This window comes from Rhyacophila brunnea, unplaced genomic scaffold, assembly GCF_057557595.1.
Source record: "Rhyacophila brunnea isolate RB1 unplaced genomic scaffold, BYU_Rbru_1.0 scaffold_24, whole genome shotgun sequence".
Classification (NCBI taxonomy): Eukaryota; Metazoa; Arthropoda; class Insecta; order Trichoptera; family Rhyacophilidae; genus Rhyacophila; species Rhyacophila brunnea.
Genome location: NW_028232904.1, coordinates 2,889,907 through 2,917,253, shown reverse-complemented (window position 1 = coordinate 2,917,253; position 27,347 = coordinate 2,889,907). Strand labels below are relative to the sequence as shown.

Genomic DNA, 27,347 nt, shown 5'->3' with positions numbered 1-27,347 from the left:
TCGTAAAGCACTTTTCGTAATGAATAGATCCACGTGGGTTCAATGACAGAGTTCAACATGCTTAAGAAGGAGGCCGGCTCAATTAAATTGAAAACTGAAATGCTCACGGTGCTCCGATGATATTCTCAATGAGATTAATGCCAGTGATAATACCCGAGATCCTGATAGCTTAATGCCCCCTATTTGATCATTTTGTCTTTGTGATTAATCGCCATTTCCCCCGACCATGTCCGATTCTAATAAGATCATATGGGCCTCCACAGTGTGGAGGTTTGTATTAACAGATTTTGTTTTTACGAGAAATGGATGTCAGCCACTTGCTCAACCTTGTAGGTTAGAAACAGGATTCGAACCTGGGACCCAAGTCGCTATAAGCCGACGCTTAAGCAACGCGGCCATCGTTATTTAGTGTTAAAATACAGCAATAGTTACAGTAGAACTGTAACCGACATGCCGGCTTCCCTTTTCATGGGTCACAGTCTACCAATAGGGTATATAATAATATAACAAAAATGCTTCAGATTTTTAATAAAAATATTCCACTTTAGTGAGAATGAGTGAGAAATGCAATATCTAAAGTAAACAAAGAAAATTGGCTTACCATCATCAAAGATGATGAATGAAAATGAGACACACGCCACAAACATGATCCCAATTATGTCCAGCCAGAATCCAAGAGTACTGCGGCTTGCCAGGAACTGGTACCAGGATGTCGTGTGCAGATCCTGAAATATACAATATTATTCTACCTATTGTCACCTTATGACTGCCCTACATTTACTCCTCGATTGTCCAATTTTCGGCAAGGAGCGGCACAATCTGAACTTTTTATTACAGATGGCAGATGCGGACATCAGAGACTTTCTGGGGATCATGGCAAATGAGGCTAGAAGAGGTGCCCTTTTTAATTTCTGTATTCTGTACGATGACATATAACAATGATTCATGCCTTTCAGATCCAGTGATCGTAGTCATATAAGTTAGGATAAGTATATTATGTTCAGAAGATTAGTCCTATGCGATATTTCTTTTTTAACGGAAAAACGTGGCTATAAATCGCAGTTCTCAGTTCCTAAAGAATATGACGAGATATTTATCAGAATCACCACCGCCTTGCGCTACAAGAATTTTCCAGGGTTTTTGCAAGGCGGTTTCATAGGCCCTTGCCGAATTCAAATTAGCAATACCCGATGCGGGTAGACGAATTGTTTTCAATAAAGCATTTTTCTCTATCATTGAATTTTTTTTATTGTTTATGTATTAAAAGCTCATTTAGATGAGTCACTGTGGATGATCATCCGCAGTGAATTGAAGGAAGGCGTTCATTTTTTGTTTACACGTGTCACTGAAAGTGAAATACTTAATTCATTCCTAAATAGCGTCAAGTGAAATTGCGGTGCAGGTTGGAATTCAAACAATTTGTGCTTGTTTGTTATATTATGAATGCAGAAATTTCATCGAGAGAAAGAGGAATAAGAAAAAGAGTCATTGGTGGATAAAATCATATACATGGGTAATGCGACGTAATATCACAGGGGTTATGATGACAGAACTCATGGGCGCAGTGTGCATGCACAGGACTTTTGGAATCATCCACAGTGAACACAAAGTGATCAAAAAGTAGAACCAGTTGAACGTTGAAGTGAATCATGTAAACGGGGCTTAACTTAGTTATTATTAGTCACTAAAAGGTTGGTAGCCCGTAGAATGTTTGTCGGTCCTAGACACATTAGACACCTATTGTTCTTCATGGATAATGCGCCCCTGTGGCATTTCATGTTATATATTTAATTGTTTACCTGGTGAGAGTCAAATTCTTTGGCGAGTCTATATTGTGCTTTAGAAGATCTTATTGTAGAAATTCCTTTGATTGAAGCGCAGGTGTGTGAAAATACAGGACTGCGAGCTGAAACGTGACAGACCATATCTTTTATTTATAATATAGAAAATATTAGAGAAGCAACGGTCGATAATGAAACTATATTTAACACTGCGAACAATGAAAGATATTTGCAATATATATTGTTTCATGTTTCAAAAGTTTTGTGAAAAAAATCCAATTAAATAATAGGTACTTATACCTTACACTAGTAGCGAGTAGTGGATGTAGACTATTAACCCAATGCTTACGGGCCGCACAAAATTGTGTTTTTGCTAATTGCTTTTCAAATGCAAATTAACAGGTTAATTAAAAAAATAATTAAAAGAGCCCGTAAACATTGGGTTAAGATTCAACATAAATGGTGCACACTAAACTTTGTCAGTCAGACATATTTGATGTCAACAGCAGGCTGCCATTTTCTTTTTATTGAGAAACAATGCTCATGGGCTCATTTACAATCCGTATATACTTACTGGCAAATATTAATTTTCATGTTCCCAAAAATATCACTCGTAACACTACGGTCTTCATGATACCTCGTCGCAAAACAGATGTGATGTTTCCTGATGCTGTGTATTGTGCGAACTGATTTGATGGCACCATTAAGGTTGATTTGTTTTTTATTAACTATGTCATGTTTGTGGACGTGTTAAATAGGTTAGAATTATAATTGTATTTATCATTTTACTCTAATATCTACATAAGCATATACTGTCTTTTCTACTTTCTTGTTATACTGGTTGTTATTTTGTAATTCATTCATGTAAGTCATTTTTATAATTTTGTATTAATTATGTATTATGGCGCATTGGCCAATCACTGTAATGCCATAATACTCTTTCTAAATAAATAAATAAATAAATATTATAAATAATGTAATTTTTCCAAGTACAGTAGAACGTTGATATAACGGACTGATGCGGATGAAGGGATGTCCGTTATATACAAACACTAACAAAATCTTGTTTATTCGTCTTCGGATGATATATCCAGACACACCAGCTGTGGAGTGACGTTAATGTTTGATATCGACTTGTATGCTTTCGATAATACTGCTTTGAAAAAAGAATCAAGTTTTGTTTGCACTTTTGAAGTCTGCTGTTTTTTAGAACGTTTTTATTAGCTCGTATTCTTATTTATCCGGTGGTTGTTTATCCAGACCAGACATTTTTAACTAACTTCCCGACTAGCTACACATTTTAAACTTTTAGAATATATCAGAACACGATTTCAATGCATTCTTTTACATTTTTTAGCCATCTTTAAGTAGAATTGAATTAATTTTCAGTTAATTATGTTTTGTATGAAAAAAGGTATTTCGGAAGTAATTCGTAATCCAATCCACTATTATTGGTTGCTAAGTGGGTGGTCCTAGCAACTAAATTATTAATATATACTATGGAAATCAAAATGACATTTCAGTATTCTATATTTTTTTGTTTGTTTGTTGTTTACTCACTTCATATCAAGTATAAGTTTGAGCATATTGAGCATATTAATTCAACAGAAAATTTAAAAACGTATTTAAAAAATTCTTTTTATCTTGTAATTATTTAATAATCAACTCTCTAAAATTACAAAAATGAGTAATATAGTTGTATTCTTTATCTGACGAATAGTCAATAAATATTATTCGATCATCGAGATGCAATCTTGTCGCTGATAACTTTGCTTTTGGGCGTGTTGTTTCTTCTTCCTCGCTATCTTCACTTCCAAGATCATAACTTCATATGCTATTTCACTTTCAGTCATGATGTGAAACCCAGGATCACCTTCATCTACTTCTAACAATTGTAAACTTATTAAATGGAATAATAACTGCATCTATTCACTTTGAGTAAACAAATTGAACTGCTGTGCAGCTATGCGAATTAGCGGCCAACGTTGCAAACGTCAGTGCTACATTTAGTCTAAGAGCAGGATGGCATTGTGACTCGAATTTGAATGTGAGAGGTATGACATGATTATCATGCGCAGAACATTGTTTACAAGCGGTGACACTTGGATTTAAACATGTACAACATTAACAGGACGTTTTTAACAATATTCACATTTGACCTGATTGAAGTCTGTTATATCGAGGTTCTACTGTATTAAATTACGAATTTAGGACATTCCCAACTGTAGTGACATCAGTTGGCGAAAATAATAAATGAAAGCTCAAATGGTAATGCAGTTTACTGCATTTTCATTTGTTTCATAAAACAATTGAGTCATGCTGTCACTTTTTATTATTTTTATTTGTTTTGAAACAAATGAGTTAGTTTTTCACTTGTTCCTTCTGATTCCATCATTAAACAAACATGACTAATTAAAAATAGTTCTGCCCTTTTCTACAATTTTCTTCACAATATAACTTTAATGTCTTTTAAAAGTGGTTAAAATGAAGCAAGTAATAATAAAAATGTAAAGGAAAGATTAACCTCAGAAGAGAAGAAAAAAAAAATAAACAAAATACATAGCATTAAAGCGCCTGTACACATGCATGGAATTACTGTCCGCAATAGTGCTTATTTTAAACTATCATGTCAATAACTCGTCGCTATAGGATTTGTTTCCCGAATAGACCAAATGTCAATTTTACAGGAAACGAAAAACAAATTTCACTGTCGTATATTTTAATATCAGTAGATGTATCAATCATTCTTTCTATACTGTATGATTGCAACATTATCTAAAAATAGATTCCAAGAATAATATACGGGTATAAATCATTAAATGCACAGAAAATGCATTTTATTTACAAGTACACACTGTGGATATTCGGGAAATTTTTAGCGCTCTCTCAGAATAATGGATATTCAGGACAAAACATGGACGTTCGGGATTTAAGACCGTAGCGTATTGCTGCACGGCCCACAGATTACTGAGTGGTCAAAAAGTACGCGCCTCAAATGTTATATTTATTTACACGATAATTGTTAATAATTACCTCTACTATTTAAATACTTAATGATCGTAATTACCCAAGATCGTATGTAATAATAACATGCGGCAATCGCTTTTTCGTTTTTTTTTTCGGATTAAGTAATAAAATAGTTTTTAAGTAATTTACTATTTTTTTATTGAACGAATAATTCACAAGATTTAAGAATGTACCATTCTAATAATTGAACATACTTACATAATTTTTTTTAAATCACTTCTGATAAAATATATTATAAGGTATATTATACTTCAAAAACTAACCGACGTCACGGTCATTTCTCTAATATTTTATGATGGTACTTACTCGTACTTGCTAACAATTTTATATTAATACTAAAAAAAAAAAACAACTACCTATTTATATATATATCTGTATATTATTATATCTATATATTTCTATAATTGACAATTAAACTTATTACAAACCACCAAATAAATATTATATATTTACTATTGTAAAGAATAACAACACAAAATAATAGCATGTATAAATTAATTACCATTGGCTGCTAATATTAGGTAGGTACCAATATCCTAAGTATATAATATCCACCAAATAAATAGTTACTAACATACATATTAAATTAAATTAACTATCAGCGCATTCAAAAATAAATAATAGCATCGCCTTTATTTTCATAGAAATACCTAGATTAAAAGTAAAATAAAGACAAACAATGTTTGATTAATAATAATTTGAAATAATAATTATTTTTTACGTCATAGTAGTTGCCGGGTCATACTGTAGAATTCATATAACCGTTGGGATTTTGTGTCATTTATCAAAACAAAATGCAGTTATTTAGGTTAAAATACTCACTTCCACAACTTTACTGTAAGTTCAAGGCGAACTGGTGATGTATCAGCTATAAATGATCTCTTCAAATTTGATGAATTCACTATTAAAACAATAGTAACGTTAAAAACAATATCAATAAGACGAAATTTGAAAGAAGTCTCCGGACGGCCGAAAAATATAAAAGTGGGCGTGATTGTTTTAGAGCTAGACAGCGTGAATGTGGGAGCGAGATGCACGGCGTGAGCGCTGTTTGATTGGCTAAAGTCATATTCGGGAAATAAACACTCAGCCAGAGATATATTTCGACCGAAATTAACTTGGATATTCAGGTACGAATAGTTGGACATTCGGGAGAACACCACGGAGTAATTGTAACTTAACATGGCGTATTCGGGTTTTTTAAAAAAATATCTCTGTTCCTAGATAAAAATATATTGTTTTTATAAATGATTTCGGAAGAGTTCAATAAAAGAAATTGAACTGCATTAAAATGTCGATTTCGACAAAAATGGATATTCGGGAAACAAATCCTATAGCGACGAACTGTTTACACGTAAAAGTGCTGACTGTCTCTCCAATCTCATTCTTCAAGAGTAAGTGAGACGCGAGGTTGTTATTTTATACAACTATCTGACAGGTTGTATTGAAAATCGGTTAAGCTCAAAATGAATAGTTCGTTGTTTTACCGGCATGTTCTCTGTCGCTATCTCGCTCCCTATCGCTCTACTGCGCAGGAGCAGATCGAAAATAATCTTACTTGCGCGCAATAAATCATCACAATTTGGAATCTTCCAGTCTTGTTTGATTTATGCATGCAATTTTGTCAACTACAGGATAATACATGTTTCCCCATACATTTTCTTACCGTGCACAGTAAATCTATGCACGTGTAAACGGGGTATAATAGCGCCTGTACACGTGCATGGAATTACTGTCGGCATTAGTGCCTATTTTAAACTATCGTGACAATAACTGTTTACTCGTAAAAGTGCTGACTGTCTCTCTATTCTCATTCTTCAAGAGTAAAGCGTCAATTACATTGAGCTTCTTTATGAGCTGTTTGTTGGCAAATTTAAAAGCGGGCGATTCAGCTACTGCGATTTGATGATTACACACAAAACTTTCCATTCACTGAGAAGCCACAAGCCAGCTACTATTTTTACAGAACGTAGTTAGTTTTTTTACGGGGGGTTGCTACTGCGCTCTACTGCACAGACGCAGTAGGCCCACATGCCGGCGTGTAGCGTGTATAGTTGACCGGCTTTCAACTTTTCTCGGTAGAGTGTTTACAACCTGCTTATTAGCTTGTTCGATGATTAAACTGGGCAACTTTACAGGCAGATTGTAAATTCGCCAATAAACAGCTCGTAAAGAAGCTCAATGTAATTGACGCTTAAGCGAGACACGATGTTGTCATTTTATACTACTATTTGACAGGACGTATTGAAAATCGGTTAACCTCAATTGAGTAGTTCGTTTTTTTACAAGGTTTAGCAGGTTCGCTCGCCATTGTCATTCTACTGCGCAAGCGCAGATCTTACTTACGCGTTAAAATTCAGAAGCTTCCAAACTTGTTTGATTCATGCACGCAATCTTGCCAACTGCAGGATAATACATGTTTTCCTATATATTTTCTTACTGTGAACAGTAAATCCATGCATGTGTAAACGGGATATAACTTTTAATTTTCTTTTAAAAGTGGTTAAAATAAAGCAAGTAATAAAAATGTAAAGGAAAGATTAACCTCAGAAGAGAAGAAAAAAATTAAAAAAAAACACATAGCATATCACTAAATAGTCTCACATCTCTGCACGTCTCTGAAAGTGCATTGACTCTCCTTCACCTTCACTAATGGTGCTTGATAAACCTGACACGAAATAACAGTTTTAATCAAGAGGAACTCGTACCAGTGATATATAAAATTATACATACTGATTCCCTCAAGCCGCTTAATATCCTGCGCCGTGCTAAGGTAGAAGGTTATCAACAAGTAGAAAAGAAACAGGAGACCCGCTGCCGGGATGAGGAGCCACAGGTTCGTCAGGCTGACCATGATCATAGCGCTGATGACGAACATGATAATTTGGACGGCCTCCATCATGTCTTTCGGGAGTAGTTCATCGATGGAGCCCAAGTCTTTTGAGAAGCGGTTCAGGATGCGACCTACAGAATAACAATACGGAATATTATAACTACAAGAACACCGATGGTAGTTCACAGAGTGTTAGCCTTTAAATCCGTCGTTTGCGAATTTGAATCGTATGTCGGGAAATTTCACAGGTTTTTTTCAATACAGATGAGATTAACGCTACCCCATCTCTGCCCGCCGTTCTTATTTGAAAAGACTTTAATGTCCCCCTTCATCGCATGCCATGATACCCTGATAATTTATATTTCGTGACTAATTCTGGTCGTACATTCCTTTGTGTCTGGAAAATTTTACGTTTACAGTTGGCTGTATCACAATTCACCGTGAGATGTCATATCGGAACCGATGGCCGCATAGCATTGAGATTAAATTCATGTCTAAATAAAATACTAATAAGAACCACCGGAATACAAGGGAATGAAAGAAGAAAATAGGTAAGTAGGTAAATAAATTAGAAATACAATCATATCGTATATATTTATATAAAATTCTGAATTGTGATTAGAAATAGCAAGTAGGTACTCGTAAGCATCAGTAACAATTTATGATTTTTTGATCTCAATGCTATACGGCCGTCTCTTTCCGGTATGACCGCTCACGGCGAACTATGATGCGGCAAAATGTAATACGTACAATCTACATGGTTACATGCTTTGCTGCAGGAAATTATAGTCCGATCATAGTTCAAACTCGTTAATTGTCATGTTATGTCTACATTTTATTACTAATTAATTTGCAATATAAAAATGAAAATGAACCGACCTGAACTGTTTGTGTCGAAAAATCTCATCCGCGCCCTGAGTATTTTGCTGAACACTTGATCGTGCAGACCCTGCGAAGACTTGACGCACGCCCTGAAGAATAACACTGAGCTGCTGATACTCAAGACGATGCACGAAAGAACAAATGCTGTGTACACATAGAGGTACTGCTCCGTGGTTAAAGTCCCAAGTAATTTTGACAGCCCCGCCAGGACCCTCTCCTGTTCGCTGTATGTTTGATTGTTCTTTTTAGCAAATGATTGCGCATGTGTGATATTTTGTAGCGTAACATTGGATTCTTTCAGTTTGTATAATCTGTCTATAAGTTCCATATTAGATATTGTTGCGTTTTTGTTTATCAAATAGGCCAGCAGATCGACGACGTGAGTGTACAGAATTGTGTTATTTACGTTTGGTTTTATGACATCTTTTAAATTGGCTGTTGCGTTGTCGTGAGGAATCGAATCGATCAGGTTCTGAAGGTTGTGCCGCAATTTCATTTGGTTAGTCGCATTGGCGTGGATGGCGTTGAAAGAAGTCCTGTTTTTTTTGTGGGCGAGCTTTTCATAGTTTAAGATGCCGTACATTGATTCTAAGTTACCATCGGCAGCCGTTAGGTATAACTCTTCCATCTGGCGGGCTTGTATTAGGAGCTGCTGACTTCTCTGGTTTGTCCTAGAACATATTTGGTATTAATGACAGTATTATTATTGTCTAATATACTGAAAAAGAAAGTAGATAATGCAGGCAGGTGCCTGAAGATGCCAAAGGCAAAAGCCGGGTTGCAATAAATGACTCAAATGTAATAGTACAATAATCAAATCAATTGGAATTCAAAAAATATCTATTGGCCAGCTTGGTGGCAACACTAAACAATGGAAACTATTGGAGATGACATTTAGACAAGTTGCTGATTGTATTTACTAGGATATTATTTTTGTTTTGTTTATTCTCTATAAAAAAAATAATCAATAAAGCCTTCATTATGTAAACATCAAATATGTGATGTTATGTCAAACGCAAGACAGGACACTCCACATGCAGCCATACCTGGAAGCTCAAGGTAAGTCTTTTCTAAATCGTGCCCAAGAAATAGGAATAGTCCCAATTTAGTCTCGACTACAGGGAACGACTTAAAGGTAACTTTCAATCGTGGCAGACGGTCGGCTTGAGAGCTTAACAAAAACTTACCAGTAAGTAACCCAATAATCGGTAGAGCTGGCAGACATCTGGCTAAGCACCGTGACGCAGATCATCATGGCGAGTAGGCACGGACTCCTGCCAAACTTCCAATACTTCCAGTAGACGCTGGCTTTCATTCTTCCCGACGCTATCACCTCAGCCTCTTCCTCCTGCGCTACGGTTTCTTCTTCTTCGTATTCTGACTTTGCGGTCGACTGTGATGGAAAAGACGAAATATTTGAATCAATGAGAATTTTTAATTAACTATTTCTTTTATTCAACGAATAATTCACAAAATTTAAAGATGTACCATTCTAATTATTGAACATACATAATTTTGAAAAACACTTCTGAGAAAATATGTTATAACCAATAGAAAAAATCTTTATAAAAAGAAAAGACACCCGGCAGGAATTGAACCTGCATCTCTTGGGTTTACGACATTGTCCACTATGCTACTAGGCTAATTATGACAAATTTTAACTATTGGCCTTTTAATACCTGCTCATCAGCGCTCTTCCAAATGATTTTGATTTTTTCTATTGGTTATAATATATTTTCTCAGAAGTGTTTTTCAAAATTATGAATGTTCAATGAGAATTAATGTAGTTGCTGATTATATTATTGACCAGAGACATCTAGTAAAGAATAATATAACTTAAATATCTACTTGTATAACATTCAATAAATACCATAGAAATGTTCCAGACAGTACAGAAGGTAAAACAGTATTCTATAATATTCGAGTTCCAATAACAATATTATACAGTGCAACTTCTATAATATCAAAGTATTCTATGTTGTCATGGTGATTTCTTGAAGCAATACCCTCAGTATGCATTTACTTTCCCCCCTACTACATTCCCCGTGCCCATAATCCAGTGTGTGTTTGATATAGTGTGGAGTTTTAATAACATTAAAATGCCTAAACCTTTGTGAAATCAGATGACAGTGGCGAAGGGTGGAGGTAAGAAGATAAGATCCGACATAAATAGTGCATACTAAATTTTCGGGAAACAACGTTTTTATGTTTCAAGCTTCAATTATCTGTTTTAACGTGAGATTATTTTTTCCGTCGTATTCTATGTCGAAATTAGAACCATATGGCAATTTATTTTAGCCGATAAACTCTTAAATGCAATAAATACAGGCAAAAGAAAATTGGACCTAGCGCTATTTGTATCTCACTTTTTAATTTACTCCGCATTAGGCACATATTTCCATGGCACTGTCATGAGTTTACCAGATGCTGCAGCATGGGAGACGACCTTTTCAATATATTGAACGTTCCCTTATTGGTTGACGTAAACACGCGCGAAATCAACCAAGCTTTAAATAATATGAAACACGGACTTGGCGCTTTTTGTAATAAATTGAAACTTAAAATATTTTTTTTCGTAGGGTTATATCGCGTTTTGGAATTTATAGATCAATACATATTGTGTAAAATTATACAAAGAATACATGCGTATTTTTTTTTCGATTTTGACCAAATGTGGACTTATCGCTTTTTGGAATTAGACGCCTCATTTATTACATTCTCCCATTGTCATTATTCAACTGAAACAAATGTAGGTATTAAATTTTACTGAAGACTCAGAGGCATTTTAAATTAAACTCGCCGTGAGAATGATAAGATTTGCTCTTTTTTGGACACTCATCGTCACAATATTCTTTTACTGTGCAACGAGCCTAAGGACCGTTTCAGACGGGACACCGGTGTCGCGCTCGATATAATATAGGAGGCCTTCGTATTCGAATAAAGGGGCCTTTGTATTATGTTTATGAACGCCCCAGAGCTAATGAGTCAACGCATAATTTCGCGCTATGAATTAGAACATAAAACAGGCTGCGGTAATAAAAACAAGTGTATCGGCGGCTTGAGAATGTAGTGGTTGACGGAAAAGTGTACCGGACACGCGTTGACTCATTAGCTCTGGGGCGTTCATAAATATAATACAAAGGCCCTATTATTCGAATACAAAGGCTTCCTATGTTATATCGAGCGTGACACCGGTGTCCTGTCTGAAACGGGCCTAATGCGCGACTCTAAAATTAAAATGTACCTCAGTTCAAAGCACCGAAAATAACATCTGGTCTTTCACTCACTACTGTGGCAGGCGGAGAGTGATGCAATGCGAATCACGTGATACAACGAGCTCACGTGGGATTCTCATAGTTAATTTGAAAACGACTTTATTAATGAAATAAAATAGTTAGAATAGTTAATGCCTTCCCTTCAAAATCTCAATGAAATCGTATTATATTACAACTGAATATACACACTCTTTACATTTTCATGAGCTATGGTGCGATTGAACAAAATCCATCCTGCGATCGGTAACGTTTTTCTTTTTACATACCGCAATTGATATCCGTCTGGAGATCTCCCGAATGCTTTTTGTGGGTACAAAGAAGCTGTCAGGGTTGTCATCGTAATTCATGGTAGGCGTCTGCGTACCCAGCAAGCCGGCCAAGTCTTTCCCTGACTGCATCAGCTCCTCGTAAGTACCAATTATTTCAATCTTCCCCTGGAAAACAACAGAACCTTTTAAACCTTATTCAGTATCTACTAGCGAAGAAACAGACTGATTCGATTTCTATTCTTTCAAATCAATGTAATTTGACAGCGGTTCTGTCTAGGCACACACTCGTTTACCAAATTGTACCATGAATATCTGGTCCTTTAGACCAGTGCTCCGCAACCTTTTCTCACCCATGGCACACCAAAGGTATTCCCAGAATTCCGCGGCACACCACAGGTAAAACAATTTATACATCAAAATATGGACCCACATGCTGAAGCGGGCCCGCTACCTATCGCTAAGGTTAAAGACAGTGTGATACTCTAAAGTAGGTAGTGTTTTTCAAATGGTATTCGAGGTAAAATTAATGGTATTCATTGTATGTTTAGCTATTTTTTGTATTTATTAATACAAACATTCCCCATTCGGATATTCAAAAATATTAGTATCAGCGTAGTAATATCTTTTTTTTAATCATTAGAGAAAATTTGTAATTTGTATTTATCCCCCCCTTCACGCCCCCCCTGAGCCTGGCCCCCTAGACTAGAGCTCTGACGAAAGAGAAACCTGAAGTTCTTATCACCCGTCAAGTATGACCGCTTATCATTTTTAATTATAGGTTGAGTTGAAAAAATTTGCTCACATAGGTATATGTCGTATAAAATGGGAACTGAACTGCGATAGCCTTGTCGGAAATCCGAGGATATTCTTTATTAACCAAAATCCAGAAAATACCCAATGGAACATCGGCGAAATTCATTTTTAGCGTCAAGTCGTTCCTCAATTCAACAAAATTCCTCACGAATATAATTATAGTGCTTCTATAGAATTTCCGGCATTGGTTGCAAAAGGGTTTCCTAATCCAGTTGTATTGATTGTATGAAAGTAATGATGAAATTTCTCTTGCAGCAAAGTTATAAGCTTTTGGGCCGGACCCAAAATTCATTGCTTGTTTTCAATGGTAGTGAATTTATTTAATATCCCTATGGCAGTGAAGCATATTAATATATTTTCATTCTGACCTTGCATTTTTTTATTAATTTTATTCAGGTGCTCAAATATATTACCAGCCATGCACGCAAATTTGGCCATTAAGTAAGTATTGTATAAAATACAAAATTATTTGCATTTTTTGACACAATGTGCCGCGGCATACTTAGCATCGTCTCGCGGCACACCGGTTGCGGAGCACTGCTTTAGACACTTATATCAGTATCACACTCGATTCAGGGCTCGAGTGAGCCCGTCAGATAGACAATGAATTCGAATTGAATTGAATCGACGATGAATAATTCGATGATTGAAATTTATTTTATGAATTTATTAAACTAACCAACACAATTTGTAATATGTATTCTTTATAAACAGTCTATGATGGCCGCGCGGCTTAAGCATCGGCCTATAGCGTCATGGGTCCCAGTTTCGAATTCTGGATCTGGCAAGTACACATATATATTATTTTTCAATTTGTGTACGAGTTAGGGTATATACCTAATAGGTTGAGCACGTGGCTGACATCCATTTCTCGTGAAAACAAAATCTTAATAACAATTGTAATGTTAATACAAACTTCCACTCCGTGGAGGCCCATTTGATCTTATTAGGATCGGACATGGTCGGAAAAAAAATTCACCGAAAACAAATAAACATGACTGAAAAAGTGTGCACTATTTTTGTCAGATCGACCATAGCATACATAAACTAATATGGTTTGGTAAAACAGGGCTTAATTGATTTTTAAAAACTAACCAGCATCATCTGTAATTTGTATCCTTAGTTCAATGAAAACAAATAATTATGACTGACAAAGTATAGTGTGCAGTGTTTATGTCGAATATTAACAGACTACCTCCACCCGTCGCCACTGCCTTGACGTGCAGTAATATGTAAAGCGCTGGCCTTTCATACAGGGGCTCCGGATTCGATCCCATTGGGTTCACAATATATTTATGTTATTTTCTCAAAGTTTGGGTTGTTGTGATTGTTTTGCTTCTATTACTGTACTACTGGCACTGAGCCTCACGGCCCGTTGTAGTGCTAACTAAAAAAGAATAAAACATCATTATATAATAAAATATTATGTCTTACGTTATTCATGACAATGATAAAGTCAGCCGATTTCAGATAGTGAAGTTGATGCGTCACCAGGATACGGGTCTTCCCTCTGAGGAAGTCGCTCATGCAGCAGTGGAAGAGATGGTTGGCCACCGCACCGTCTACGCCTGATAAAGGATCGTCCAATAAGTAAATGTCCGCCTGAAAATAAAGATCCCATTAGGAATGTAATTTTATAAGGACCTCAGGTTAGCGTCTAGTGAAAGGGCGAATTCAGAAATCATACAACGCGTCTGGCGGAGAGCGGTGTTTAAGTACAGTTCTGTATAATTAGTTTACAATATCTAATCTCTCTAGTATCCAACTTTTATATCAAGTCTCGTACGTCACAGCGCTGACAGTATTATGTCATGTGATTTTTGCGTGCTGATATTATACAGTGTTGCAAGTCATTTTTAAAAGCTCTGTAAATTACCATTGTCACTATGCAAATGTTTGTAACTATTATATTACATAGTATTAATATATTATTATAAATTAAAATATTCTATTATTATATAATATATTATTATATAATATAATATTATTTAAGAAAAATCTATATTTACCATAAAAAAGGATATTTTGAATGTATATGAATATAACGATCATATAATATTGCTATATTACCTGTCTGTACACAGCTCTAGCCAGATTTATTCTAGCCCTTTGTCCTCCAGATAGTGACACTCCTCTCTCTCCGACAAGGGTCTGGTCTCCGCGAGGAAACTGCTCAAAATCCTTCTCAAGTGCGCAGCAACGAACTACCTGTAAAGAAAATGTAACAGTGTAGAGCTAAATATATAAAATGTGTTAGAAAGCTAAAGAGGTATACATTTGACAATCCGATACTATAAGAGCAATCTATATGCCACAGGTTTGACATGGTGAGAGATGAAAGATCAAAAGAATCGTAGGTAAGATTTTTTCGCTTACTTCTCTGTATTTCTTAGGATCGTACGGCTGTCCGAAGAGTATATTGTTCCTGATGGTAGCCACAAAGAGCCAAGGTTCCTGACAGGAGTATGATATGGTTCCATTCACGTGCAGTGTGCCCTGCCTGGGTGCCAGTTCTCTCAGTAACAACTGGAGCAAGGAACTCTGTAAACGGAAAAAGATATCATAGCATAGCTAAAAATATGTGGACTTTTGTGTAAAAGCATGTAAATGTAAATTGGCATTCAAAATTAAAAATTAATTTTCTTTACAATACCGCCTGATTTTATTGATTTATTTAGTTTAGGCATATATTTTATGGTGTTGAATACTAATTTTTAATTAAATTTTACATTTTGCAATTTGAAAACACATACTTCCAATATTTTTTTTCGAGAATAAAATAAGCATGTATTCATTCCGTGATAATATTATATTGAAATCAATAAATTCCCGCTTATATTGACTACATGCTCAATATATTAGGTAGAATACTGAAAAGGGATCTATTGTACTAGTGATATCTTCCCACGGACTAGGGTCACCGTGAAAATTTCTAACTCCCCTATACAACAGATGTTCCACAAAAACATCATAAACTATAGATTTTATGATGTGAACATTACAATCCATGTTTTTTTTTTTTCGACCATGTCCGATCCTGATACGATCATATGGGCCTCCACAGAGTGGAGGTTTGTATTGACAGATTTTGTTTTTTTTTTTTTACGAGAAATGGATGTCAGCCACTTGCTCAACCTATTAGGTCCATACCCTGACACACACAAATTGAAAAACAATATGTGTACTTGCCAGACCCAGGATTCGAACCTGGGACCCACGGCTTTATAGTCCAACGCTTATGCCGCGCGGCCACCGTGGCCACAATCCATGATACTACACAATAAATCCTAATCTAGTATAATCAGCACTTTAAAGATACTCATTATTTATTTATATAAAAACATTAGTTGCTATAATATTTAACAATATAACATAATATGTACTGTAGGAATTCGGTCAGTCATTAATAAACGACTTCTTGACTTATGGAACTTCTTTACGGTACGAGTAGCAGACATTTATTACAATAATACATTATATTGTATTATTCTTCAGTTAAAACCTTTGTAGTTAATACTTTTTACACACCTTTCCTGCCCCAATAGATCCAATGATAGCGTACAGTTTTCCATGCCGTATCTTCAGAGAAACGTCACTGAGGACATCCTGGTAGCCACCTTCCACTTCTGACCAGCGTGCGTAGACTCCTCGGAGCTCCAAGGCCAGAGATTCGGTTACCTGTCCTTGCGATTGACTGCTTCTCTTCAGGTCACCTCGTCCTACTGTTCCCATGGTTGGTAACGGACCTTTATCACTTGGTTCGAACGCTGTTGAATAAAAAAATTAAGTCGTATCATTAATACTACTGAATCATCAACCACGATATCATGATATTATATCATCAAATAGGTACCTACTCAAATGATCCGTAATCCCTCAGCAAAGCAACTGTATGTATGTAATCATAATACCATATATTACATTTAAACCAAACCAAGTTTATTGAACATACATACTTTGAAAACAACTCAGAGGCTTAAGGAGAGAAAAACTTGAATAAAAGTGCTAGTCAGTTAATGACTAAAATTTGGAGAAATCCTGACGCTAACTTGTGTTTAGTAATCAAGTTAAGTTTCCTACTTCATCATGTCCGATACTGGATCATATGAGCTTCTACAGAGTGGAAGATTTATTTATAGATTTTGTTTTTACGAGAAATGGGTGTTAGCCACTTGCTCAACCTATTAGGTCTACTCTGATTGCACATACATTAAAGAACAACGTGTGAATTTTCCAGACCCGGGATTAGAACTCGGGACCAACGATATTTAAGCCGACACGTTACCCAAGGTCATCAAGGTAGGATCTAGATTCAAACCACAAAAGCCTATCGCCAATATTAACGATAATTATAAAGCGCTTCAGTTGCACGACTATTAGCTAGGGCACAGGCGGGTAACTTCAACTCCCATCAATGGATTTTTTCTGAGGTGTTTTCAAACTATGTATGTTTTAGGCGATGTCTTACTTACCAGAGGCACCTTGCGAAAAAATACGAAGTTTGCAATTTGTTTTTTTTTTTTGCTTGGATTTCAAGTTATACACATTTATATTTTTATAAAAATCGATGTTTTTTAAAATAAAATATATAAAAAAAATATTAAAACTATGAATTAGTTAAAAATATTTTATGTTAAGCATAGAAAACTTAATAAACTAAATTTTAATAATAAATATGACCATAAAATATAATATTATGTAATAATAAGATGTGGTTTTTTTGGACACTTTTTTACAATTGTAAGTTTATCTTTGACGTTTTTCTTTTTAATGTTTTCAGATACATATTTGTTAATTAATACAGTTAAAACTGTAAATTATTAAAAAAATGTCTCAAATTGCAAGCTTCGTATTTTTCCGCTAGGTGCTTCTGGTAGGTAAAGATATCGCCTTAATAAAGAATGTTACCATTATAATACTCGTATTATCTTATGAATTATTCGTTGATTGAAAAAAATGTTTATTTATCCACAGGATAATAATATCTAGTTTCAATTCTGTTTTTCTTCGGCCGAACTTAGATAAGAGGAGACAGTCTCTCTCGCCGTATGACGCCAAGAATTTTCGTCATTTTACTATTAAAACCTCGTAAGTCTGTTTGAGAAGAATGTTGAGGGGAAGGAAAAAACTTAATAAAAACCATATTTTAAACACCTCTCTAATCGATGAATCTGCTAACACTGGTTGTGAAATACGAGGTTTTAATACCATGCTTGAAACCACGAGACTTACGAGTTTTTCAAATTTGTAGATAGATGGATAGCATACTAGTCTAGAGAGAGAACCGAGGTTTTAAAATAATTTAAAATAAAGTTTTGTTTAAATTTTATCGAACAAATTTCATTTTTCCAGAATATCGGACTTACGAGGTCTTACTAGTGAGGTGACGTTGTGCTATAATTTAAGTAGGTACTTTATTTATTTATTTCTCTATTCATTATAAATATTTATTTTCAACTAATTAGTAAACTCACACAGATTTTCAATGCCGGCGTCTCTGGGTATTCGTAAGTTTGGCGAGTCGGTTTCCTCGAGCAGTAGGAAGTCCTGGATTCTTCTGATGCTGACAAGGCATTCCGCTGAGGCTGTCAGGGCGTTGGGGTAGACGTACGCCAGCATCGTCTGCAGCATGTTATATAACTGGGCGAGAGAATACACCTGAGGAAGAAAAAACAAGAAGTCACTGCAATGCACTGAGTCATACATTCAATGTGGAGTTTAGCTGGGCTTTGGTAACAGATGCTTATGGTGGATAGGTACTGGGTGTGCAGTTCCGGTTGGGATTTTCTTGACGCAATCGATTCGGGCCTCGAAATAAGTTATAATGATTACATTCTATGTTTATATTTATTTAAAAAGATGCTTATTTCTCAGTAAATCGTGTAATAATTCATGGGTTACTGCCAAAAGTTGGTAAGTCGATAATTTAGGTAATTAGAGTTAACAACGTATTATGTGTTATATTCAATTCAATTTATTTTTAACATATTGTGGACATTACAACTTATACGTTTAAGACGTTCACAACATGACATGAAACATAATTATAAAGAAAAAGTAATAAAACGATAAAAATGGATATATAAAAAGAGAACATAATATAAGCATACAAAAGCAGTGAAAATACAATTATACACATATAGAAGTTTAAAGAAGTACACCGAGTTTGCTAAGGAGACCCTATTTAAAGAATTTATAAAATAGCGTCCACCTAAACTCACCTCACGCAAGTGGAATATATCAACAGCCGAAGCAATTTGGTTGAACATAGTTATCGCCCTCCCAATTGGCATTACCAGTGGCAGGATGGTTCTGCACCTTGGGAGAATAAACAACTGATGCTCCCTACTTCTAAAATAGTTATCAGGGACACACAGGTCAACACTGCCCAAAATGGAAGAGTTCTCATTTATACCTCGTATAAGTCGAAAAAAATACGTACTATATAAATATGAGGTCATCCAATATATAGAACATCCACATAAAGCACAAATAATTTGATTTAGAGGGCATCTCAAACTTCAAATTATAATTACTCCATAACATGATTTCTAGACTTACCAACTATTGGCAGTAACTCCACGAATCTATATTATAATGTGTGAATAGTTTAATCTTACAGTGGAGGCATCCACCACGTGTCCCAAAAGAGCATGGCCAAGGAGAGCGACGTACAACGAAGTCCTCTCGGCGAAGATGAGGAAGCTGGCGTTGACTGCTCGCAGACAGGACGCCTTGCTGACATTCGCCATCTCCGTCTTCCTCGCATTCTTCACCGCCTTCTCGAAGGGCCACTCCCAAGCGTACATCTTTATCACCTGGAAACAATGATTAAGATTTTGATCAGGATTTCCACGAATTTTTTCAAATTGCAAATGTCTAAAACATGAATCTTTTTATTTTTTTTTATTACCACGTTTTTCTTAGCTCGTATTCTTGTTTGTCCGGTAGTTGATTATACAGTACAATTCTTGCAGTCGATTTTTAACTAACTTCCCGACTAGCTAGACATTTGAAACTTTTATAATAATATATCAGAACACGATGCCAATTCATTCTTTTTATATATTTTTGCCATCTTTAAGTAGAATTGAATTCATTTTCAGTTGATTCTGTTTTGTATGAAAAGTTATTTCGGAAGAGATCCGTAATCCAATCCACTATTATTGGTTGCTAAGGGGGTGGTCCTAGCAACTAAATTATTAATATATAAGTGCGTTACTATGGAAATCAAAATGAGATTTCAGTATTCTATATTATTTGTTTGTTTGTTGCAAAATAGCAAAAAAATGATTTGTTGAAAATTGCCTTATTTGTCCTAAATTATTAATACATAGAATTATCAAGTTTATATGATTCAACAGATAATTTAAAAACGTGGTATATAAAAAGTTTCTTTTTATCTTGTAATTATTATAATATGTAGATAGGTAATAATATATTTCTGTGGATCAATGAACATAAAAATAATGGGAAGTGATGACAAAGGTACAAGGATAAACGACTTTGTACCTACGTCAAACTACACCTATAATACACATATTTTAATGTAAATTGTCTATATTCCAGTCAGTAGGTACGCGTTAAATTGTCAGTACCTACATGTGCATGAACTCACTGGCACCAATAGTGTGATAGACGATACTACTTCAGTGAAACGGCAAATAATTTTCAACTATAGGCGCGACGAAATTTTGGACTCGCTGGCATTCGGAGAGAGAACGTCGAGCTGGGAACACGTAAATTTGTTTCGTGATGGCGACGGGGGTATTAATTCTTAAATCGTGTAAAGATGACTAAAAACGTTATCCATTTACTTGAAAAAGAAAACATGTCAATGAATATATTATTATTGTTACTAATAGAACAATAAACAGAACATTAAATGAACGCATGTTGGATTTATATGACAAATTATATTTCGTTTGGCAAGCGTCATTTGCACCCGCGACCCGCGATCCGCGCATCGCCTAACCACGATTTGTTTAGACCGTGCCTCAACTGAGGTATAGCCTTAACACGAAAAAGTGCTGTTTGTCTCGCAAATCTCATTCTTCGAACGTTAGCTCGACGCGTTGTTGTTATTATGGTGATATTTCACAGACTGTGAAAATTGGTAAAGCAGGGCTCGAAATGGACCAGAGCGCACCGGAACCCCGTTCCGGTTTGTAAAATCGGTAATATTATCGCTCCGTCTCGTGGAAGAAATAATTTGACCGTCTTGAGCTAGAAGGGTTGTCAAAAAATCTAACACACTTATTTTTGTAAGATACACATCAATTTTGATAACTATGTTAATATTTTTAGAAAATTGTTGAGCGCTCCGATTCGTAAACTTTCCCATTTCGAGCGCTGAAAAGACAAAATGCTTTGCGCGGTATAGTTCGTATTTTTTCCCTGCAGATTCGCCAACATCGTTCTAGATATCGGAAAAATTCCAACTGTCGCGTGAAAATTCTGAAGTAAAACTGAACTCTTGAATGATGCATGCAATATTGCAAATTGCACGATAATACGTATTTATACGTGCATTTTATTGTTATAGCCTCGATAAAGGCCTGTTCGGACTGTTCCAGTGATTTAGTAGAGTAGCGAGTGCAAATTTAGTCGAGTAGTTTAGTAAAATCGCCAGTCCAGTCAATCCATTTTATTCTATTATTTCGGCCGAGTAGCGACCCCCACCACCTCACTAAATACTAAACAAGCCACAAAACAAGTCTGAACAGGCGAGTTCATTAGTCGCCGACTGCCGCAGAGATGGCACAGCGTTGGAGCGAAGATACTACTCGAAATAATATAACTTACAGTTATTATACTTCAATGCGACAAACCGTCGCGAACGTGTGTTGATAGATCCGTAGATAAATGGCAATATTTCACAGAAAGCTTGTTGTTATTGAGGATAGGTAAAGAGGTACACATTATTTTATAAGTTATATTCATTTATTATTCCGTTTATTCTGTATTCTGAATTATTTTTGAAGTTACAAGTTTATCTGCAGACGGCAGCACTCTCGTGTCGCGCGAATGGTGTCCGTTTTGAAATATCCGTCGCTCTCTTCATTTTGTCATGTCACTCGCTAATGCCCTGTGTTCGGACACTTTTCTGTTACTAATTCACTAAATCACTCGCCACTCTACTAAATCACTGGAACAGTCCGAACAGGCCTTAATACGTAGTCATAAGTAAATCCATGCACATGTAAACGAGTTATTAGTTGTACAATTATTATTTATTAGGTACTTATGTCATCTGTTATCGGTTCAAAAGTTCACGGCGATAATGTATTCGGCGAACTGTATACATACAATTTATTATTTATCGGATAGGTACGTAGAAAAAATGCCATTCCACGAAAAACCCTCGTCTGGTTTATAAGCTGTAGTTGGTACTAATACTTGTTTTTTGGTATACACAATAGACTTAAAGAAAAGAAAAACAGTATTCTTTTATTGATGCGATAGAAAAGAGGAAAAATAGATTATTAAGAAAATTTAGTAATGCACATTTCAAATAATAGATTTTGTGAAATTTAATTTATTCTTTGACGTCATAACGGGTGACACACTGCGTCACAAACGCATGAATGAACGCCGCTAACGGTAAAAAAGAGCGGGAAAAACTATAGACAAAACAATAACATAACTAAAGTGCTTCTCAAACTTTTTTAAACGCAAGGCGTTACATTTTTTATGTTTAATTTAAGATTTAAAATAAGTATGTATGTATAATTAAATATTGCCACCAACCAACCGGTTTTAATCGGACATAGATTCAGTGACGTCATGTGGGGGTATGCAGGCGCTGCGTTGTTTAGGGGCGGCAAACGAAAGAACGAATATGATCTAAAGTGTAAGGCACTGGTTTTTCCATACCGGGCTCGATTTTATCAAGTCTGTATAGTTTTGTGATGTGTTTTCGAGGGATTTACAGGAATCAATCCTGCATCTGCTGGATTCGCGCCAGTATGCTTTTCCAATTAAGCTACGGACATCTTACCAAATTACGACGATTTTAACTAGTAGTTGTTATATTTTTAGTGACTTTTTTGTTATTGTTTTATATGTGTCTATGATTCAATCGTTTAAGAGATGGTATTGTTAATTTCTCTACTTCAATACTGAAAATACCAGTATTTTAGAGTTTTAAAATCGGTATTTCAACATAACTTACTAGCGCAATCTCAGTTTTCCGAATACCGGTATTGCAATCCCTACTTGCAAGGTTGTGACATAATTGAGTATATGCCCAGTATAAGTAAATGTCTGTTACCGAAAGTTGAGGTGACCAGAATACTCACACAGACGCATTGTTTACAAACAGGGATGTTTCATCGTAGTAGATTTTTGGGTTTCCACCGTGTGTCCTTCTTCCTTCTTTACTCGACGTTTCGGGCTCGTTGCAGAGGCCATCATCAAGAGATGATATGTTGATATGTTTTATGATGAAAATGTAGTGTAGGTATGTGAATGTAAACGCTGCTTTAAGAATGTCAAAAGGAATGTTTGAAATTTTTAAATCGACTTTTGAAAAAGGAGATTCTTTGTTTTGATTTAGGGGAAAAATCGAAGTAATTAAAAAAGGAACAGCATGTAAAAGAAAACTGTATTCTTCAAAAATACACCAGTGCACACAATCTTTCGTATCTGTGATCGCCTCAACTTTCGTTAACAGACCTATAACTATTTTGCAGCTTGTCTAGTTTTTTTATACAAATTTTGCGAATACAAACAGGAAGCAATCTTCAATCAAAAAATATTGTACTAATCGAATCATTTTCACTTTTTAAAATAATCAAAACAAAAAACCTTTCACTGTTTACTAATAGCACCTTCTTGAATATTCCCACACTTTGGAGAATGCTGGCGCAGATGGAGATCATAGACAAAATAAACTACGAGGAAAACAATTTACTGTGACCAATATTTCAACAACCGAATCAGTGCTATTTTTTGTCAAATGTGACGTAATCAATTTTCTCCGAAGACATGGTCAAGTGACAGGCAGGAGTGAATTAAGTTAATGCAATGCCGAAAATGACTTAACGAATATTCAATTATTTTTTTACACAATGATTACACGCATTTATTACATACATACAAATATAATATGTGTAATCATTAATCGTATGTATACGGTATTGCTTGTATCACCACGAGGAATGGTTTATAATAATATGAATTTATAATATGCGCCTGTCAATTACCTACGTTCTATGAATCAAAACTGTTTTCTCGTTTTAGCCACATCAGGCACCATTAGCGAGAGGTGCGACCAGGGAATTCATAAATAAAGGTAACTGAAATACCTTACAGGTGTGAAGTAACAGGCAACTGATCTCGAGTGTGGAATAATATTGGATAAACTTAAATACATGTCAAGAATATGCTTGTTCTCCATTCTGACAACTGCTCTCGGTTTATGCACTGACGCTCATTAAATATTGGTGTATTTGAAGGTTGCAACACGCACTGCACGTCTATAATGCGTGATTCATTTTCATATGACACTCACACATTTAATACCCTGCGTCAACATGTGGTGTATTGGGGGTATAGTCTATAGGAATTATATTTATTAATCTGTTCTGTGGGTGCGAGACTAGTCAATGCGCTTCCCAGAGACATATAATATATTAATATCTGTAATGTACTTACCGTGTATTTAGTTTTGAAATTTTATTGTTTAATATTATTTATGTTTTTTTTCTTCTCTCTTCTGTTGGTAAAGTTTACTTTTTTTATTAAGTACCTATTTATCTTGCTTGATTATAGCCAGCTCTTTTTCGATTTAATTGTCATGTTATGAATGTCCTGATTTAATATGCACACAATGTTGTGTTCTTTAAATACATAAACAAACTATACAGCCGACGTCTTGGTTTTTGCACTTTCCAGAATATAGTGAATCTCACAGGCACACTATTATTTATCTACGGTAAGCAATCAGTATAATATCAGTAGTGGGTAACTATATATTATATTCAGATTAAGTTAAATAAACCGATGTGGTGCTTATATACAGAAGTATTACTAAATAATTTGCCAGATAATTTAAGTCAATTCTAAGAAGTGGAAATGCTACACACATTTTTGTTACCCACTACTTAGTTCATTAATTTTTTCAAGAGGGACAAACCGTTTTACGACCTTGCTAGTAGGGAGGTAAAATTGACTGTATTATCAGTTGTTATAATATGTAGGTGTGCTTCGTTATAGAATGGGTTCCAGTTCGAATCCTGGGTCTAGCAAGTAGTTACACATATTGTTTTTCAATTTGTGTATGAGTCAGAGTATGGACCTAATAGGTTGAGTAAGTGGCTGACATCCATTTATCGTAAAAAACAAAATCTGTTAATACAAACTTCTACCCAGTGGAGGCCCATATGATCCTATTAGGATCGGACATGGTCGAAAAAAAAATATATGCACCGTTCCCATTAAGATATAATATGTTTTGAAATCTTATTATTTGAATTTAAACTCGAATCAATTTGTGGAAAATGGAAGCTGAATAGTAATTTCATTAAAAACAAAACACAAAGTTTCACTTCTACCACATGCGCTCAGCATACACACTAGTATTATTATATTTTATGAGTTTCCATGCTTTCCTTACGATACACGATTGCCATGTTCACACACACTTGTGTATAAAATCGCACTTTAAAGTTGATATGTACTCTGGAGTGGAGCATTCCAGAAAAAAAACGACCGAAATCGTACCTAAATTTGATGGCTTTTCAATTATTTACATAATATCGTCTCTGTTCTGGCAGAACACACTAACTGGAGAATACTAGTTTTGAGTAATTTGACTTTGAAGTTGTTAAAATGTTTGAAATGGTCTATCATGTGAGTTTATTAAGTAATCGTAAAAAGGATGACTTTATAATAAAGACTGTTTATTTATTAAGAAGGTTTCCAGACGGTAAAGTTTGAAATAAGGAATATTTTGGTATAACTAACTCAATATGTCATTTTTTCGAATTAGTGTCTTCTGCCAGAACAGTGACGATATGTCCACATCGCGGAATACATATTCAGTGTCCGGTGAAAAAAATTTAGAGATAATTTTAAATGGTTAATTTAGCCCTCTGACACAGATACGGCCCTGCAATCTGTGCAAAGGTAAAAATAAATCAATCGCTTTCTGATTGTGCCAACCACAACGTGTTTGTTGTGATTATTTCGCCATTTTGTTCGGCAATCATCAAACACGTCATAAACGCACGAATAAATTTGATAACAATCTCATTTTGGAAACTGTGTTTCGATAATAGGCGTACCTAATACCTTTCTACAATAAGCTCGGCTACAACGTTGGAATACGAAGGAAAATTGTCGGTGGTGACGTCACGTAGGGTTTAAGACCGACGAAAATCGTAGCACGTTGGGATAGATACAGAGACACGTCAAGCGGGAGTGTTGGGGGTGCGAAACACCCGGGCGGTAGGATTCAGAGGGCGGTATAAGTCCGAAAAACGGTTACGTCATGTAAATTGTACGTAAAAAAATTCACCGTAGCACAGTTTGCCGTGAGCTTTCTATCGGAAAGATAGTATGACCGTATACGGTCTCCAATTTTATTAGATTCAATATGAACATTAATTCAATTTTCATAGCCGATTTTGGTAAAATTCATGAATTCAAGAATGAAAACCTAACCTAACCTAACACATAATCCAGTATGGGTATTGGCTCTTTTCAAAATTTATTTGCTGCTGGCTTCCTGTAAAGTGTAAACCGACAAGAACCTTGTTTTATTTAGAGATGAATTTAATGTCAATTCTATATGACCCAAAGAGGTTGGACGGTCTTTAATATAGGTACGACCATATATTTCCGATACAACATTTCACGGTGAAGTGTGATACGGCGAACTGCATATGTATAAATTTCCGGACATGCCGAAAAACACATTTAAAAATAATTTTATGATGAAATATATTATCTAGTTATACATACGTACATCGTGGACTACCGTAGGGCGACAATTACTACGCAGCGGTAAATCGAAGAATTAAATCAAAATATAGATACAATTTTAATAATATTATCATTATTCGTATTAAGGCGTGTAAAATCTCTGATCTATGACTAATTCATCACAATTGTATTAAAAAACAGCAAAAAGCATTCTTTCAAAGTCTCAATAGGATGGGGTGAGTGACATAGCATAATAAACATAGTGTTTCTGCAAATATTTCATTGGTTGAATGACAGCGCGTCAGGAAATGAACTTAGTAATAAAGGCACAACATTTTAAAAGAAAAGAAATGTTTTACAAGTTTCTTTCACGGATCCACGATCGCCGCGCGGCTTAAGCGTCGGCCTATAGCGTCGTGGGTCCTAGGTTCGAATCCTGGGTCTGGCAAGTTTATATATTGTTTTTCAATTTGTGTATGAGTCAGAGTATGGACCTAATAGGTTGAGCTAGTGGCTGACATCCATTTCTCGTGAAAAA

General features: G+C 35.3%; 1 protein-coding gene across 1 annotated transcript in view; it reads right to left on the bottom strand.

The window, feature by feature from the left end:
* LOC147068882 (ATP-binding cassette sub-family C member 4-like) overlaps positions 1 to 27,347 on the bottom strand; it is a 50,488-nt gene that overhangs the window by 9,252 nt on the left and 13,889 nt on the right. Inside the window, exons 6-17 of the mRNA XM_085951466.1 lie at positions 19,501 to 19,698; positions 18,355 to 18,538; positions 16,409 to 16,647; positions 15,257 to 15,421; positions 14,951 to 15,088; positions 14,315 to 14,482; positions 12,065 to 12,232; positions 9,711 to 9,916; positions 8,521 to 9,194; positions 7,542 to 7,772; positions 1,800 to 1,906; positions 602 to 725 (exon numbers count right to left, since the gene is read on the bottom strand). Of these exons, the coding sequence (XP_085807592.1) occupies positions 602 to 725; positions 1,800 to 1,906; positions 7,542 to 7,772; positions 8,521 to 9,194; positions 9,711 to 9,916; positions 12,065 to 12,232; positions 14,315 to 14,482; positions 14,951 to 15,088; positions 15,257 to 15,421; positions 16,409 to 16,647; positions 18,355 to 18,538; positions 19,501 to 19,698 (2,602 nt within the window). The remainder of the gene's footprint in view (positions 1 to 601; positions 726 to 1,799; positions 1,907 to 7,541; positions 7,773 to 8,520; positions 9,195 to 9,710; positions 9,917 to 12,064; positions 12,233 to 14,314; positions 14,483 to 14,950; positions 15,089 to 15,256; positions 15,422 to 16,408; positions 16,648 to 18,354; positions 18,539 to 19,500; positions 19,699 to 27,347) is intronic.